The 16,528-nt window shown below is 35.0% G+C and overlaps 1 protein-coding gene across 5 annotated transcripts in view; it reads right to left on the bottom strand.

Annotated features, from left to right (window-relative positions):
- Positions 1–966: 966 nt before the first annotated feature.
- Positions 967–16,528, bottom strand: part of Bili (FERM domain-containing protein 8 Bili) — a 36,105-nt gene continuing 20,543 nt past the window's right edge. For 3 of the 5 annotated variants that reach the window (XM_068372897.1, XM_068372896.1, XM_068372898.1), the window contains exons 2-12: positions 15,833–16,008; positions 10,458–10,508; positions 9,985–10,319; positions 9,440–9,613; positions 8,932–9,106; positions 8,527–8,688; positions 7,565–7,753; positions 6,265–6,394; positions 4,487–4,645; positions 3,280–3,394; positions 1,974–2,836 (exon numbers count right to left, since the gene is read on the bottom strand). In XM_068372897.1, coding sequence (XP_068228998.1) covers positions 2,625–2,836; positions 3,280–3,394; positions 4,487–4,645; positions 6,265–6,394; positions 7,565–7,753; positions 8,527–8,688; positions 8,932–9,106; positions 9,440–9,613; positions 9,985–10,319; positions 10,458–10,508; positions 15,833–16,005 — 1,875 coding nt within the window. In that variant the 5' untranslated portion in view covers positions 16,006–16,008 and the 3' untranslated portion in view covers positions 1,974–2,624. Of the gene's footprint in view, positions 1,906–1,972; positions 2,837–3,279; positions 3,395–4,486; positions 4,646–6,264; positions 6,395–7,564; positions 7,754–8,526; positions 8,689–8,931; positions 9,107–9,439; positions 9,614–9,984; positions 10,320–10,457; positions 10,509–15,832; positions 16,009–16,528 lie in introns of those variants that run through there. The other 2 variants (XM_068372895.1, XM_068372894.1) reach the window with 2 other exon arrangements.

Below are 16,528 nucleotides of genomic sequence, written 5' to 3'. Positions count from 1 at the left end.
CAATACTATTTTAAAATATGAAAAAAAAAAATAATCTGGAGACTAACTGAAGGAATGATAACTTGAAATCTTGGCAGTAGAGCAAATAATCTATCCTTTGAGAGAGAGAGAGAGAGAGACTAAAAAGCTTTATTTAAAATGTTCCATTTGTTCTTTCCAATTAAATAAGGGGCTTTCTGCATAGATGTTCAATGCTGAAATGTATGTCTTTAATATAAAGCATCTGGAACATTGTATTATTATGTTTAGGTATAGAAACATTTCAATTATTAGCATTTGTAAAATCTCTGGATATACTTAAGATTAAATTTTCACTAACCACTGAGACTTTCGAAGAATTTTAAGAAGTATATGTAAGCCACTTATCATTTTGGAGATTTTAGTTTATGAAGTTGTTTCACCTGTTTCTTGTTAGAATTCAAATTACACGCTGTACTGACTTCCACTAGCAATTTACTGGAGTCCCCAACAATACTGCCAAGTCCCAGCTGATGTTATTTACATTAGACAAATATTCATGTTGCCCTAAAGTTAAGCTTTGCCTTGACTTTTTCAATGGTTTGAATGAAGAGTGACGTGAGATTATTGCTTAAATTCACGTAAATAATATCAGATGTAAACCAAGTGAATAATACGTAGCTATGTTTGTTTATTTATGAAAGATTAGAAGTAGAATAAATATTGCTTTTCTCAAGATGAAGACCATTCAAATTTCTCCCACCACTGTACTCTCTTTCTGTGCTTATTCTTTCCCTTTGGACATAGGAAGTTAGAGAGATATGAGTAAATGAGTATTTCCTTTGAGTTCTTCCCTTAGGCACAAGAAGATAAGTGAATTTGAGTACTTGTCTTGTCTGGGAGCACGAAACAAAAAAATAAATCAACCCAAGTTGATATACCTCATTTCTTTTGAAGCTGTCACTGAATTTTGAAATTAACTGTTAAGTGGTAAGAAAAAACATCAAATAGCCTTCTTAAGAAACATTTCAGATTTGGTAACTTCCTTAAACTGGAGATACAAGAGTCGATTTTATGAAAAATTCCCAACACAAAGTCAACCCAGTACAAATCCAAAGTGCTGACCTTAGGACAAAGAAGGAGTTTATGTCGTCAAAGCCAAATTGGATCCTACAGCAGCCTCCTCAATACTTCAATTTCAGGAGAAAATGGAGGAAATAATGAGTGACTTTAAGATGATGTGAATTATTATAATACATATGAAATGTATAATGAAATCCTAAAGATGACAGTGAGGAGGGTTGTGACCTTGCTATCTAGATGAGTGTGAAGGTGTCAATGACTGAGAAAATGAAGAAGAGCTGATGATGATGATGATGATGACAATATGAGTGTTATTAAATATAGTTTCAATTATACTGTTGATGATAATAATGAGATTCATTGATGATAATGAAGTCAATTACTGAATACAAAACTTGAAGTGATTATAGATATTTACGTGAAGAGTGAAGAGAACTAAAATAGAAATGTAAATTAGATCATAAGTAGTGTTGAGTTTTTAAGTACAATATAAAAAAAAATTATCTTCAAAACAAGGAAAATATGAATGTACGATATAAGTGTAATAAAGAAATATCATCTAGCTCATGGAGCTTCGACAAGCCTTAGTTTTCTCCCTTTCGTATCATGACCTCAAAAGACTAAAAACAAACAAGCGGAACTTGAGATCAAACCATAAACGCTGGAACGAGCTTGAGAAGCGTTAACTCAATCACGAGTTGAGAAGGGGCGTGGATTCCGGCGCAGGCGTCCATGAGGTGATAGATTCCGAGTTAGGCACCTGGGACTTGGGCTTGGTCGAGGCATAGGTGGCGGGTCACACAAAGTCTATGGCATCTACTCATCTGCTAAACTGCCAGGAACCCATGGTCCCAACACAGCGACCTGTCGGGGATATTTCACGCTTCAGTGCTGACATGACGAGGGCGAGGAAATCTACTGAACATTTTCTTCTACGGAGATTTTATTCATACAGGGAAATTCCATTTGACATTACAGTACATAATACAGGAAAGAATTTTTACTCCAGGGGAAATTTTGGCAAGTGCTGCTTTTACACAGGATTATAACAAACACTGGTGAAGAAATAAAAAACACTATATGAATGAGGAGACAATTTCTTACTTGAAAGAAACATTTATTCACAACATGTAATAAACCTTACAACCAAGCATTACTTTGGCTTATGATCTGAATAAATTTAAACATCTCGTATACTATAACGGTCTTGAAAAGATAAAAGTATAGACGGATAATCAAAAATGGATACAATACTGTACATAAATGCTTTCCTCATATGTCATTATCTACGGTAAAAATCGTTAACCCCATACAGGTATCAATAGCATAATGGGAGGAGAGATACACTGTAATACCAATATCATTGATTTTAAAGTATACATGTAATGCCAATGATAAAATTCATGGGTACATGGGACTGAAATGGGGAAAATAGACTTCAAAAACTAAAAATAATATTCAATTACTATATTCAATTCTTTCATCAGACCCGATGTGCATATTTGTACTGTAATAACGCAGTAACACAAGCTTCACAATAAGCCCAACAAAAAGGTAAGCACTTTTGATCAATGAATTTTCGGTTAGGAGTCCAAACAATACTTAGAAATTGGGCACTCATTTCCAGCAGGAAAACTGAATCCAAACAGATCCTTCATATGACAAAGCTTCCAGTTACTCAAAAGAGGCTTACCATCTTCTGTGAATGTAGCTAAAGAGAGCCTGTGCAATTTGTTACCGAGGACGGACCCCGGCATTTCCTTCCGAGATACCGTCGAGAGGGGCACCAAAACATCTATGGAAGGAAAATATTTTTTGAGCCTAATATTGTTTGTAATGCATTTATTCATAACTGAACTTCAAAAATAAATGGTTTAATATATTTGATAAAAGACCTTAGAAATTATGTTCTTAAAAGTATAATTTGATAAAATGATAAAAGAGTTACTTGCTCAACTGTGTCATATGCTATGTATAACCCAAATTAAGTATGATATTTAATTATGTAATATGTAAGTCATATTCTTGTGATAGTATCACTAAATTACATTACAAATAGTCACTGTGTGCCTTATACCTCGTATTTACATTGTCATTTATAAATTTTCCATATAAAATATCATAAGTACACTACGGGAACTGTAATCACAGTCCAATCAAATTAATCTTTTTCCTTTTCTCTCATTTTTGATAAAATAAAAATGATCTAAATATACAAAATACAAATCAGATTCATACCATCTATTTCAGTGCCTTGGTCCAACATATGTCCCTCCAGATCATCTGGGTATTGAGCTGCCCGACGCTTCAACTCTTCAACAAAAGTGCTGATCAAAGCATCCATCATAATTGCCTGCAAAGGAACCAATAATGATCTAGAGCTCTCTGATGGCGTAAACATCTGTCAAGATGAAGAAATCCATTCAAAAGAGGTGGCCACCACCACAAAAATTACATTACCATATTTCTAAACTCTGGCTGCTAGTCACTAGGACAATCTTTTGTGCTACAGTATTTTCAAAGGCACCTCTATGTAATTATTTGCATAGGTCTGTAAATAACAGACAAATGAATAAACTACTTGAAATAAAGGGATTTTGACGAAGGAAAAATCTTTCTGGGGAGAGACCTGTGACGCCCGGTGAAAAAGTCCTTCTTTACACTTTTCTGATATAAATCTTCCAAATATACCAGAGAAAGATAAAAGCATGGAATGCAGAGGTTACTACCCTCGCGCGAGCACCTTGTGGGTGTCGTGTATACATCAGGGGCGTGTGAAAACCACTATTCACAGGCTGTCTTCCATTTAGATAATTCCTTCATCAAAGGGAAGGGCCGTAATGTAGGAATAAAATCTAAACCTTGGGAATTGTAATAATATTTTTTTTCATCAAATTCCACGTTATGAATTCTAGGTGAGTAGGGTGTGTACTACTTGCAGTGTGTCTTATATGACACACTGTAGATATTATCATGGGTCTTTTGAAGCCTCCCATCAGTCCTATTACTGTTCATAAACCTTAATCAATCTCCCTAGCTCTCTACCTTCTTCATAATTTTCTAGTTTCAATTCTCCCTATTTGAGAACACAACATTTGTGCAAACCGTACGAACCTAGTAACGTTAAAAATGGTCTTGTTAAACTTCTACAGTATCTAACGATATTAGTAACAGTGATAATAAAAGTAGTAATAATCTTTTGAAGACTAGACCAGTCTCTTCTTTTGGATTTAAGTCAAAACCTCATTTTCTGTTATCCCATCCTACCTCATCCATATTTTTTTTAATGCTCCTGTTACCTCTTTCCTATAATCTACCTTCATTCAGGAGGAAAAATCAGACAAACCCCTCTTTTCGTCATCAGTCCTAGAATGAATAAGAGCATGAAGATATCCTTCCCAAAATCCTCTAATCTAAATATGAGAAAACTTCAAATTCTTATTACCTGTTTTGAGAAGATTTGTAAGAGTTTTGAGAACCTTCTGCCGTTCTCCACGACGGCAAACTGTAGAAAGAGACAGGGAAGGCATGAGGTGCTTCGATCGTTGCTCGGCCGGGCAAAGTCCCACGACAGTTCGTCGTAACGTAAACTTAGTAACACAGTCTGAGGGAGAGAGGTACTAAGCTTGGTAATACAGTCTAACCATGAATAATGCAGCCTGCGTTATTCAGCATTCTCTTCAAAGATACTAGGCATAATCAACACCAAAACTACTTATTACTTTTGAAGACACATTCGGCATTAAAAAAGAATCTTTTTATTTATGTCCGAAAACCCAAGCCTTACATTTTATTAAATCAAAGGTATTGGGCATAATCAACACCAAAACTACTTATTTCTTCTGAAGACACATTCGGCATCAAAAAAGAAGATTTTTTGTCTCCGACTAGACAAGTCTCATTTTTTTTTAAATCAAAGCTACTATGAAGTAAGATTAGTAATATAGTAGGCCTAATAATAAAATCTCATTTTGGCAAAATACTATAATCATTATAAAATAATTTAAGCATTGTATTTGCATTATTCATAATATCATCCTCTGAAACTTGATTTATTGTTCATTTGTTCTCATCATTTATTTATTTCCATATTTCCTTTCCTCACTGGGCTATTTTTCCCTATTGGAGCCTTTGGGCTTATAGCATCTTGCTTTTCCAACTAGGGTTGTACCTTGGCTAGTAATAATAATGATAATAATAATAAGCCTTTTCATCCCAACTGTCATTTTAAACCCAAGACATGTCCGATCAAAAGCTAATTTGAAACATAAACACTATGGTATACCCTAGACTTGAAAATTCAAATGCAGACCTCAACTACGAGTAGTTCTAAATACTGTAAATTTATAGTTGGAAGTAAATTGCACACTACAGTACAGTATACCTATCATCCAATGTATGACATTCATTATAAATATATAAGGTTTAAATGGCAATCTGCAAAAACTTTAGTCTTGATATAGAGCTAGAACTGAAATCTGTACTGACTATGTATGATAAACAATTTGAAATATAGACATTGTGGTATAGCTTAGACTTGAACATTCAAATACAGACCTCAGCTACGTGAATTTCTATATAAATTTATAGCTGGAAGTAAATTTCACACTCCAGTACAGTACTGTATACCCATCACCAAATATACAACATTTCTTATAAATACATAAGGTTTAAATGGCAGTTCTGCAAAAACATTAGTCTTGATATAGAGCTAGAACTGAAATCTGTACTGACTATGTATAATAAACAATCATCTTCTTCACCCAAGGGGTTACTGCACTGTAATTGTTCAGTGGCCACTTCCCTCTTGGTAAGGGTAGAAGAGATTCTTTATGGTACGCAGCTCTTCTAGAAGGACACTCCAAAATCAAACCACTGTTCTCTAGTCTTGGGTAGTGTCATAACCTCTGTACCATGGTCTTCCACTCTCTTGTGTTAAGAGTTCTCTGGCTTGAGGGTACACTCGAAAACACTATACTATCTTATTTCTCTTTCTCTTGTTTTGTTAAAGGTTTTACAGTTTATATAGAAGATATTTATTTCAATGTTGTTAGTCTTCTTAAAATATTTTATTTTTCTTTGTTTCCTTTCCTCACTGGGCCATTTTCCCTAGTGGAACCCCTGGGCTTATAGCATCTTGCTTTTCCAACTAGGGTTGTAGCTTAACAAATAATAATAATAATAATAATAATAATAATAATAATAATAAAAATCTATACGTACAGATTTCTTCGGGTCAATGACGGTGACCCCAGTGGCATTAATTGTAACTAGAACTGGTAAATCAGGTCGCGGGAGCCACGAACTAACGCCTCGTGTAGATTGTTCTATTTGGCCGTGGAAGAACGCGCTCCTGTGTTAAAATATAAAAATTATTAATGTCTCATATATATATATATATATATATATATATATATATATATATATATATATATATGTATATATATATATATATATATATATATATATATATATATATATATATATATATATATATATATATATATATATATATTTTTTCTTCCTTGTATGTATATGTGCTTGAAGTCTGAAGATTCCCCTAAAACTGTACTTCAAACCAATAATTATTCCACTTATAATTGTGCGACTACTTTCTTACTGAAAAAAAACAATTTCTTGTTACGTAAAACTAATAAGACATAACTAATTCATTTATGTTATGACGATAATAATGGCAAACTACTGTATTATGCAATACAGTGAACCCTCGTTTATCGCGGTAGATAGGTTCCAGACGCGGCCGCGATAGGTGAAAATCTGCGAAGCAGTGACACCATATTTACCTATTTATTCAACATGTATATTCAGACTTTTAAAACCTTCCCTTGTACGTAGTACTGTTAACAAACTACCCTTTAATGTACAGAACACTTAATCCACGTACTACAGTACCCTAAACTAAAACAGGCACAAATATTAAAGGCAATTTTATATCATGCGTTTCCTAAACACGCTAAAAAGCACGTTAAAAAATGGCAACCAATGTTTTGTTTACATTTATCTCTGATCATAATGAAGAAACAAACTGGAGGTAGAGCTTTGCTTATTACCCAGACATATTTCCCATACTATTCCCTTAGAACTACATCACATCTTCCTACTTTATATATATATATATATATATATATATATGTGTGTGTGTGTGTGTGTGTGTATATATATATATATATATATATATATTTATATGTATACACATATACATACCTACATATATACATACATACATATATACATAAATACATGCATACATATATATGTATATATGTTACTGTATATATATGGGTTATGGAAAAAATCCGCAAAGTGGTGAATCCGCGATGGTCGAACCGCGAAGTAGCGAGGGTTCACTGTACTGTACACAATACACTATTAAAATCTAGTCAAGGGAAACCTCACTCTAAAGTTTTAAAAATCATCAGATTCAAAGCTGGATGGCACAGCATAACAACACCTTTTATTCCTTAATAAAACACATTCATGCTGCACACGTATACGTTCTTACCCGTAGTAAGGCAAAGACCAGGAAAATTCTAAATATTTCCGAACCAGTTTTCTTGAAGTGACGTTCGTGGGAATAGACCGGAACTGTTCTATGACTCGGATTTCAGGAGTGGATTTACTGCTGAAGCTGACCAGGTCGCTGAATTTCAGCCTACACGCGTGTTCCGGGAGGTAATCTAAGAGGCGTCGTCTGCAGGTGGAGGAAATGGAGTTAGAAGGGGAGAGTAAATTTGTGCTTTTTAAGGAAAAGTAAAATAAATAAATAAACAACAATACAAATATATGTTAATAAAATTATAACAACTAGCATTATTTACAATGGGCAATTAGTAATGGGGTACAGAAAAGTATAACAGGCCAAGGACTTAAAAAACAAGCTTTTGCATATCGTCACCCTCATAAACTAACTGCCTAAGTAATTTTCTTCACTTGTTGGGAAATCAAAAAAAAAAAACCTTTTCATTTCCTAATTCTTTATATCATTGTGTTGAGCTTCAATTCACAAATTCTTAATAGAAGAATTTGTGAATTAGAATTTGTGAATTGAAGCTCAAGACAATGATATAAAGAATTAGAAAATGAGAAGTTTTTTTTTATTTCCCAACAAGTGGAGAAAATGACTAAGGCAGTTAGTTTATGAGGGTGACGATATGTACTTTCAAGTATTGGCAAATAATTTTACAAATAAATATTGATAAGTATAATTCTTTGGGCTCTGCCACCCTAGCAGTACCAGCCGAACTCGGTTGAGTCCCATGTCAGGCTGGGAGGAAAGTAGAGAGGAGACGTCCCCTTTTGTTTCATTTGTTTGATGTCGGCTAGCCCCAAAAATTGGGGGAAGTGCCTTGGTATATGTATGTATAACTCTTTGAAAAATAATAATAATAGTACTTTAAGTAATAATAATAATACTGTACTGTAAGACTAATGATACAGGATAAAGTATTTGATTGAGCGCCCCACCTAAAGAAAGAAGGTGTGTGTGAAGTGTGGTCGTATGGACCTTGTTCGAGCCTTGCCTGGATGCCAGCCAGCATCTCATAGTCTGAGAGCTCGCACGGGTATCTCGCTGACCTCATGTTCCATTGCGCTTCTTCGTATAACAACTCTAAGATTTTGGCATCTCTGAAGAGAAAGAAGTCAACATCAATACATATACATAATCATATTTATTTTAAACCTGAAAGTGTATTTTTTATAAATGAATATATTTTTGATTAATTCAAATATTAAAGCACTTAACTGTGAACTAGGTAGTTATAATCAATTCTATGGTGATACTTATTGTCGTAACATTTTGGTAAAGTCGTATCAATTAATGCTTGATTATTAACATACTCTTCTATTTGGACATCACTCAATTCTCACCTGATTTTGACTTCATCTCTTTTACTGAAAAACACATTCCTCCTAAGCACCATTTTGGGTTCATATGCATATCTGGCATCCTGAGGTCGACTGGGGATTTGGGTAAATCTCTTTAAGAGCTCGCCCCACTGACGTCTTACCTCTAGGGCCCGCTGGTAAGGTTTCAACTGAATTTCTGTCAAAAAAAAAAAAAAATGTTTATACATTTTATTTGAAATGCCTACAAGGTAATGTACTACTTCATACTCTTATGACACTTGACATTGAACACCAAATTATCTACAGCATAAACATTTCCGAGAAGAATTTAGTAGTCGCAAATACTTATTCATAGTGAAATAAAACATCTGATAATACAGTGTTAACTTGAATGGCTTTTTCTTGTTATGATCCCAATTCTGCATCTCTGATTCTGTGATTGAATTCATTCTTCCCTTCAGCAAATATTTAGAAGTTCAACTTAATAACTGATCAATATCATTAAGAAAAAAAAATATACTACCATTACCTAGTACTGGCGAGACCATCCAGATGGCAAAGACCTCCATGGCTTGTTTCGGGAGGGCCACGTCTTCTTCTTCGATGACCATTGCCTGGAGTTCTTGAGCAGTGATGCGAGCGCCGTCCTCAAGGCGTAACCGTACCGCTACACGGGAGTGGAGGAATACGCAGACTTCGACTCCTACGAGAGATAAGACAAATAAAATTCCACATCAGTATTGAATGCTTCATTTCAAGACCAAGTTTTCATACTGTACAATAATATCCAGACTTAGCTGGATAGATATCTTTGCCAATTTATCAGCCATTTTCATGGATCTTTGCCAATTTCTCAGCCATTTTCAAGGCCACTAAATTTCTTCCAAAAGGAAGAAGAATTATCTAACCATTCAACTACAGTCGGATATCCCTTGGGAACTAAAAACTAATGTGATAGCTCCTGATCAACATCTACAGAACACTGTATATGAATTAAACTTCCCAGAACTTAAATGACTCAACTTTGACTGTCCCAAATCTTGCACCCAAATGTTCCATAAAACCACCACTCACTTTTTCTCTCTGGTTCGCTTTTATTGTTGTGCTTCTCCATCTCCTCGGCATGACTGACTGCCTGGGGTACCGAGGGATGCATGGATGAGGTCGTAGTCGTCGTGGTGGGCATAGTGTGAGAGGACATGGGCGCTGCGCTTGTCTGTGCTGGTGTTGGGGTAGCCATGAGATGTGTGGATGGGCGGCGGGTCTCCGGGTCCAGAGTCAAGGGAGGGACGTCAAAGGCCGGGGGCGGAAGGCCAGGGTAGAAGCCTGCTGCCTTGTCCAAGTGATCCGCGCTGCCTTTGTAATCCCCACGGAGGAAGTCAGCAGCAGCCCTCTCTCGCAGGAACTCCCTGGGTTGATGGGGGATATTCTCAATGAGTCTCTGTCAATTGTTAGCAGTTTGGTTTGTTCATTAACGATATATCCTGAAGTATGAGATTAGCAATCATTACTTAGGTAAGGTAAAACAACTGGAGAGAAAGACTTACCTGGAGATGGTGGCAGATCTTGGAAATGCATCAGTCTCGCCTCGTGGACGCCTAGTTAATGTGGGAGAACAAAATTAATGCAACTGTTTTTAATATAATTTTTCCTTATTTCAATAACGTTCTATACCATTTCTGAATCACACCGTATTGCCTTGCTGTTGAAATACAGAAGTATCTTTAATAAAAAGATTCAAGATTTAAATTGGGTGCCTTTCAAAATGCCTAACACAATGACCTGTGGTTTTGGTTAACTAGACCAAGTGGCCTCATAACTGTATAAATCTTATCATTTACCTAATTCAAGGAAAGATTTTTTTATTCAATTTCTAATTGGTTCTTTTATATTACTCTTCCATACTCAAACTGTTTGACGTTATACTTTCCTTTTTGTTAACTTTGCCAATTATTAATATTTGGAAAAGGTGAATCTCAGTGAAATAATGAACAGAAAACAGTCATAGATTCAACTTTTAGATTCTAAACCAGAAATCTGTTTCACTGTCGCTCGAATTTAGGCGAGAGCTACAACTACATGCCTAGTTAACCAAACCAACGAATGAAAACCAACTTCTGGAGCATCATTCCGTGATACGAAAGACTACTGTCCTTCTAGGGTGTTATCTATTCTAGAAAGTAGGTGCTAGGAAGACAGTGCCCAGGTGATTCTCAAGAGAAAAGAAAAAAAAGAAAAAGGTGCCAGGAATGAAAAGATAAAGGGCTCAAGCAAAAGAGCAGGGCAACATGGAATACAAGGAGGAGATCTTTGAAATATACGGCGGACATATTGAAAGTTACGATTAGTATAGAGAGACATTTAACAATAACAACAACCGCATAGGAAACAGATATAGATTCCAGCGCTCGTGAATCTTTGACATGTCCAGAATGACAACAGCGATACACAGAATACTTATTTACGTAGCGTTCACACAAACACTCACGAAACCTGATGAATAGAATAACATTATAGATTTTGTCCATCTTTTTATGAAATACACCCACTGCTCAAAATAGTGTCACCCAATTCCACCTTCTGGCTCAGAATCAAATTCAAAATCCAATAAACTAGATCCAATAAATCTAATTCAATTAACCGTTTACAATTTTGGATACTCTGAATCTATGAACTACAAGGCGTCGGGACTACGTGTACATTGAAGTGTATGAAAATCGCATTCTAAAATACATTCGTGCACATAAAAATGTGAGTACAAAAGAGTAAAGAAAATAAGGTACTTAAGCTAGATACTAAGGCAAAATCATACAAGTGAAAAAGTACTTTTATTTCTAATATTAAATCTATAATTCAATTAGCAAGCCATCATTCATATCCAATCAGGGAACAGAAGTTGGATGCTGCCCCATATACTTTGGGGTGAATCCCAACTTATGTTCTTTAAGGGGGGTGCCAGGCCCACACATATGCCCTTACCCCTTCTCCTCAAATCCCACCAAGCACACTCCAGTCTTACCTTCGCGTCCTATGCAGCCGATTACAGTTGGAAATATAAGCAAAATGTAAAGAAAAGAACAAAAGGGAAGTTTCAAACAAATTATATTATCATTATCAAGAATGATGGCAGCAATGGATAGTGAAGACAGAGCAAATAAGCTTACTACGAAATACAGATTATCATCAAAGGACTACAGGCAACTATGAAGTTAGTGAATTCTCTAAAGAGTTTGGCTCTACTACGTAAGCTCACCACAATGTTTACCGCCAGCTGCGGTTACTACGACTACCACTACTACAGGCCTACGATCAAATGAGATGGACCAGAGGGATGCTTGTGTGTGTGTGCAGATATCCTTTCATGATACCCAGATCCTTCCTCACACAGTTAGAATATCATATCATTCATAACCTCATTATTGTTTTTTTTTTATTATTATTATTATTATTATTATTATTATTATTATTATCATTATTATTATTATTATTATTATTATTATTATTATTACTTGCTAATCTACAACCCTAGTTGGAAATACAGGATGCTATACGCCCAGGGGCTTCAACAAGGAAAATAGCACAGAGAAGAAAGGAAAAATAAAATATTTCAAGAACCGTAACGACATCAAAATATAAATATAAACAATAAAAACTTTAAGAAAACAAGAAGAAGAGAGATAAGATAAAATAGTATGTCCGAGTGTACCCTCAAGCAAGAGAACTCTAACCCAAGACAGTGGAAGACCATGGAACAGAGGCTATGGCACTACCCAAGACTAGAGAACAATGGTTTGATTTTGTAGTACCCTTTGCCTAGAAAAGCTGATTACCATAGCTAAAGTCTCTTCTACCCTTACCAAGAAAAAGGTGGCCACTGAACAATTACAGTGCATTAGTCAACCCCTTAGGTGAAGAAGAACTGTTTGGTAATCTCGGTGTTGTCAGATGTATGAGGACAGAGGAGATTCTGTAAAGAATAGGCCAGTCTATTCGGTGTAAGTGTGTGCAAAAGGAAAGTGAACCATAACCAGAGAGAAGGATCCAGGGTAGTACTGTCTGGCCAGTCAAAGGACCCCATAACTCTCTATTGGTAGTATATCAACGGGTGGCTTCCACTCACGGTAAATGCAACAATATCAATGACACATAACAAAATAATATTGAATAAACTTCTTTTTTTTTTGTATCTAATAAAAATACAGTACAGTGATCATTTCTTTATGGTAAATTAAATATTTCTCTTTAGGATGAAGTCAATTCTCCTTTATTCACAGGTGCTCTAAGCTATCTAACAAGCTATGGCTTCCTGAAGTAACGCACTAATGCTGATAACGATTTTTCTATCGATTTACAAATGAAAAGATGTCAGCTCAATACTTTAAAATTACTTCTAATTGATACACTCCAATTATAAATATATTTTCCATATCAAAGTCATCCCTCCCCCCTTTTCACTTTTATTATATTTTCAGTACCATCCCCACATAAAAAAAACCATCACCAATTACATCAGAAAACTGTTTTTTTATTACTTTACTTTTGAAATATAATAAATATAAAGTTTTCTCACATCAAAAGCATCAGCGTGGCATTGATCAAAGAGTTTGAAAGTTCATAAACAATAATCTTTCGTTTGTGCCAGCCAAGTTAAAATTCGAATCAATAAAGCTGTCAGTTTGAAGAAATAAATAATGTGGCTGCCCTTATGAACTCGGCATCGAGTGGTTGAAAGATACGAGGATCAGCGATACTTATAATTATTGATTAAATTAATTAAAAGCAACATGATTGCAATCAAACATCATAATATAATTCGACTGATAAACTTGCTGATAACTGACACCCAAATTTACTAACGACTAATTACAGCATTTGCGTGCCAATAATAGTGTCTCTATAATTAGACAATTCAGTAGTTATCTAATAACAATCGTTGCTATGGAGACGGGCATCAAAGCACATATGAGTTCTATTTTCACTCAGATGTTTCAAAGGATTTATTTGTGGGATATAGAAATTGCAATTTAAAATTTAGTAGAATGGAGAGGAAACCAGAGTCCAAAGCTAAATTAACCTGGATATAATTACAAACTACTTTACAGAATCCATTAACCAAATAAACAATAGACCTATCAAATTACTTTATTATTAGGATAATCTGCGCGGAAAAAATATTTCCTAGTTTTCATATCTAACAGGCTATAGAATTAAAGAGTATAATTTGCGTTTGTTCAGTCTACAGCTAATACAACGTGGCTATATCTCAATTTATTTTCTTGGTATTGATATATCTAGAATTTTGACACATTTTTCCAGGGAGTAAAACATACTGAAGAAAAAAAAAATCTTCTAACATCTGAGTTTTATATTTATGAAGAATTCTTACTCTGGAGTGACACTATAATTCTATCTAAAATTTGCGAAAAAAAACAACTTCGATATTGAACCGTTCTCTGTAACGTATTTCGTTATAACGAAACATTTCTTTCATGTAAATAAAATTCTATGTAACAAAAACATTTATAAATAAATATTCTTTAATTAAAATGACCTTAAAACTAATTGGAGCATTTTTAACTCACTCAAAGAAATAGGAAATGATGAGTATATGCATGAACCGTTCCAACGAACGCTCCCAGTAAACAGTTCCAGTTAGCGCGCCTACGCAAACGGCGTTGAGTCGCGAGCTTTAACTTTGCTCTAGATATATACTGTCTATACAAGAGAGTCCATTGCAAAGAAGTGTTTTATGCACATCAAAGGCTCTGGATCAAGGTGATCTTTGATGTCAGCTCAAAATCCCTCGAAACGCAATATACATTTCCCTACTAACAATCACTTTTTTTTTTATTGATTGGCTCAACGATGTTAATAAGGTCAGATATGTTATAGGACGGATTAATAAAAAATGGATGTTTACAACAAGGCTGTTCTTAAATAATTTTATTTTGATTGTTCATTACTTGTCTTGTAGTTTATTTATTTCCTTGTTTCCTTTCTCATTGGGCTATTTTACCCTAATGTAGCTCTTGGGCTTATAGCATTCTGCTTCTCCAACTAGAGTTGTAGCTTAGCTTATAATAATAATAATAATAATAATAATAATAATAATAATAATAATAATAATAATAATAATAATAATAATATGTTTGACCCTTTCCACATTCAAGGTAGAGGTCAATTTAGTTCTTGCAGTGTCAATAAGACTGTCTTCCTTTTACTTAATCCTTGGGGAAGGGTAGAGCACTCCCATCAAGTGTAGGAAGAAAAGGCCACCCCCGAATTCATTCGAGGGGTAAAGAAAATAGCCCTTATTTCCACACTCGAGAAGGAGAAAATGCAAATATTCTTTCACTTATTCATTATGCTTTAAAGACAATATTCTTTCACACTGTCTTAATAGAATGAAACCCTCATCTAATAATTTATTGAAACCAAAAATATCCTTCCTTTCATACTTTATTGAGACCAAAAATAGCCTTCCTTTCATACTTTATTGAAACCAAAAATATCCTTCCTTTCATACTTTATTGAAACCAAAAATATCCTTCCTTTCATACACTTTTAATGAAATAAATAATATATATCACTTCACACAGAACAGAAATACAGTATTTTCACTCAATTATAATGAAGTCAACATCTTTAACTCGCTCTAGGTAGACACACGCCATTATCAAGAATAAAAATACAATAATTTCACTCAATCATAATAAAATCCAACATCTTTCACTCGCTCTTGGTGGAATGTAGCCTACACATCAGTCTAAGTGTAATGAAAGTATCATTCCTCCAACAGACACACTCCCAACAGGAATGACATCACATATCCTTCCACTCCATCCCTCTGGTAAGGAATCACTCCCCAAACCTTTCCCCCATCACACTCGGGCAGGTCAAAACTTCCACACTTCCTCCTCACCTGGATATAGTGGCGGATCGAGGGAAAGCATCGTAGTCCGCGTAAGGTCTCCTGGTCGGGTACTCGACTGGTATGACTGTGATGTAATTCTGCCCGGCGTCTGTCTGGTGACCTCCCATGCCGCCCCCGTCCTCTTCCTCGAAACCATAGTCCGACATTTTTCCCAATGGCATCGGCTGTTTCGTCGTGGAGAAGATAATGGATTAGTTTCGGGATTTGTGATACTATCTTTCATTAAATAGGATTAATAATATAGTTTAGATGGTATTGGTTGGAATATACATGTACGAATAATGAATTAATAATACATTTCCAAAATGAATGTAAATGTAAGAGCTTATTTCTAAATTCTCTATGAGAATATCTATTATCTTATCATTGCGTTCTGATGTGCAGTATAATTCAATAATTTATATAGCATACAGTTTTAATATAAGGCTGGACCTTAAAATACCAATAATATCAAAGAAGAACGAAGAGTTTAGGTACAAGAGATAAACAATTACGCAACTCTCGGTCCAATAACTGCGTTTGGCGGGAAAGTCGAGGCGATAACAACAAAAGCATCAATAAACACCACGACTCTATTCACCAGCTTTATTTATAGGTCACAGAAAACACATTTCAGAATATTTTTTTTTTACGTGAGATGAGAAACATAAAAGGAAAACCGAAGGACAAACACACCCGCGGGAA

Source organism: Palaemon carinicauda, chromosome 4 (assembly GCF_036898095.1).
Source record: "Palaemon carinicauda isolate YSFRI2023 chromosome 4, ASM3689809v2, whole genome shotgun sequence".
NCBI classification, from domain to species: Eukaryota; Metazoa; Arthropoda; class Malacostraca; order Decapoda; family Palaemonidae; genus Palaemon; species Palaemon carinicauda.
The sequence above is the reverse complement of the archived record's forward strand: the minus strand, read 5'-3'. Positions and strand labels throughout refer to the sequence as shown.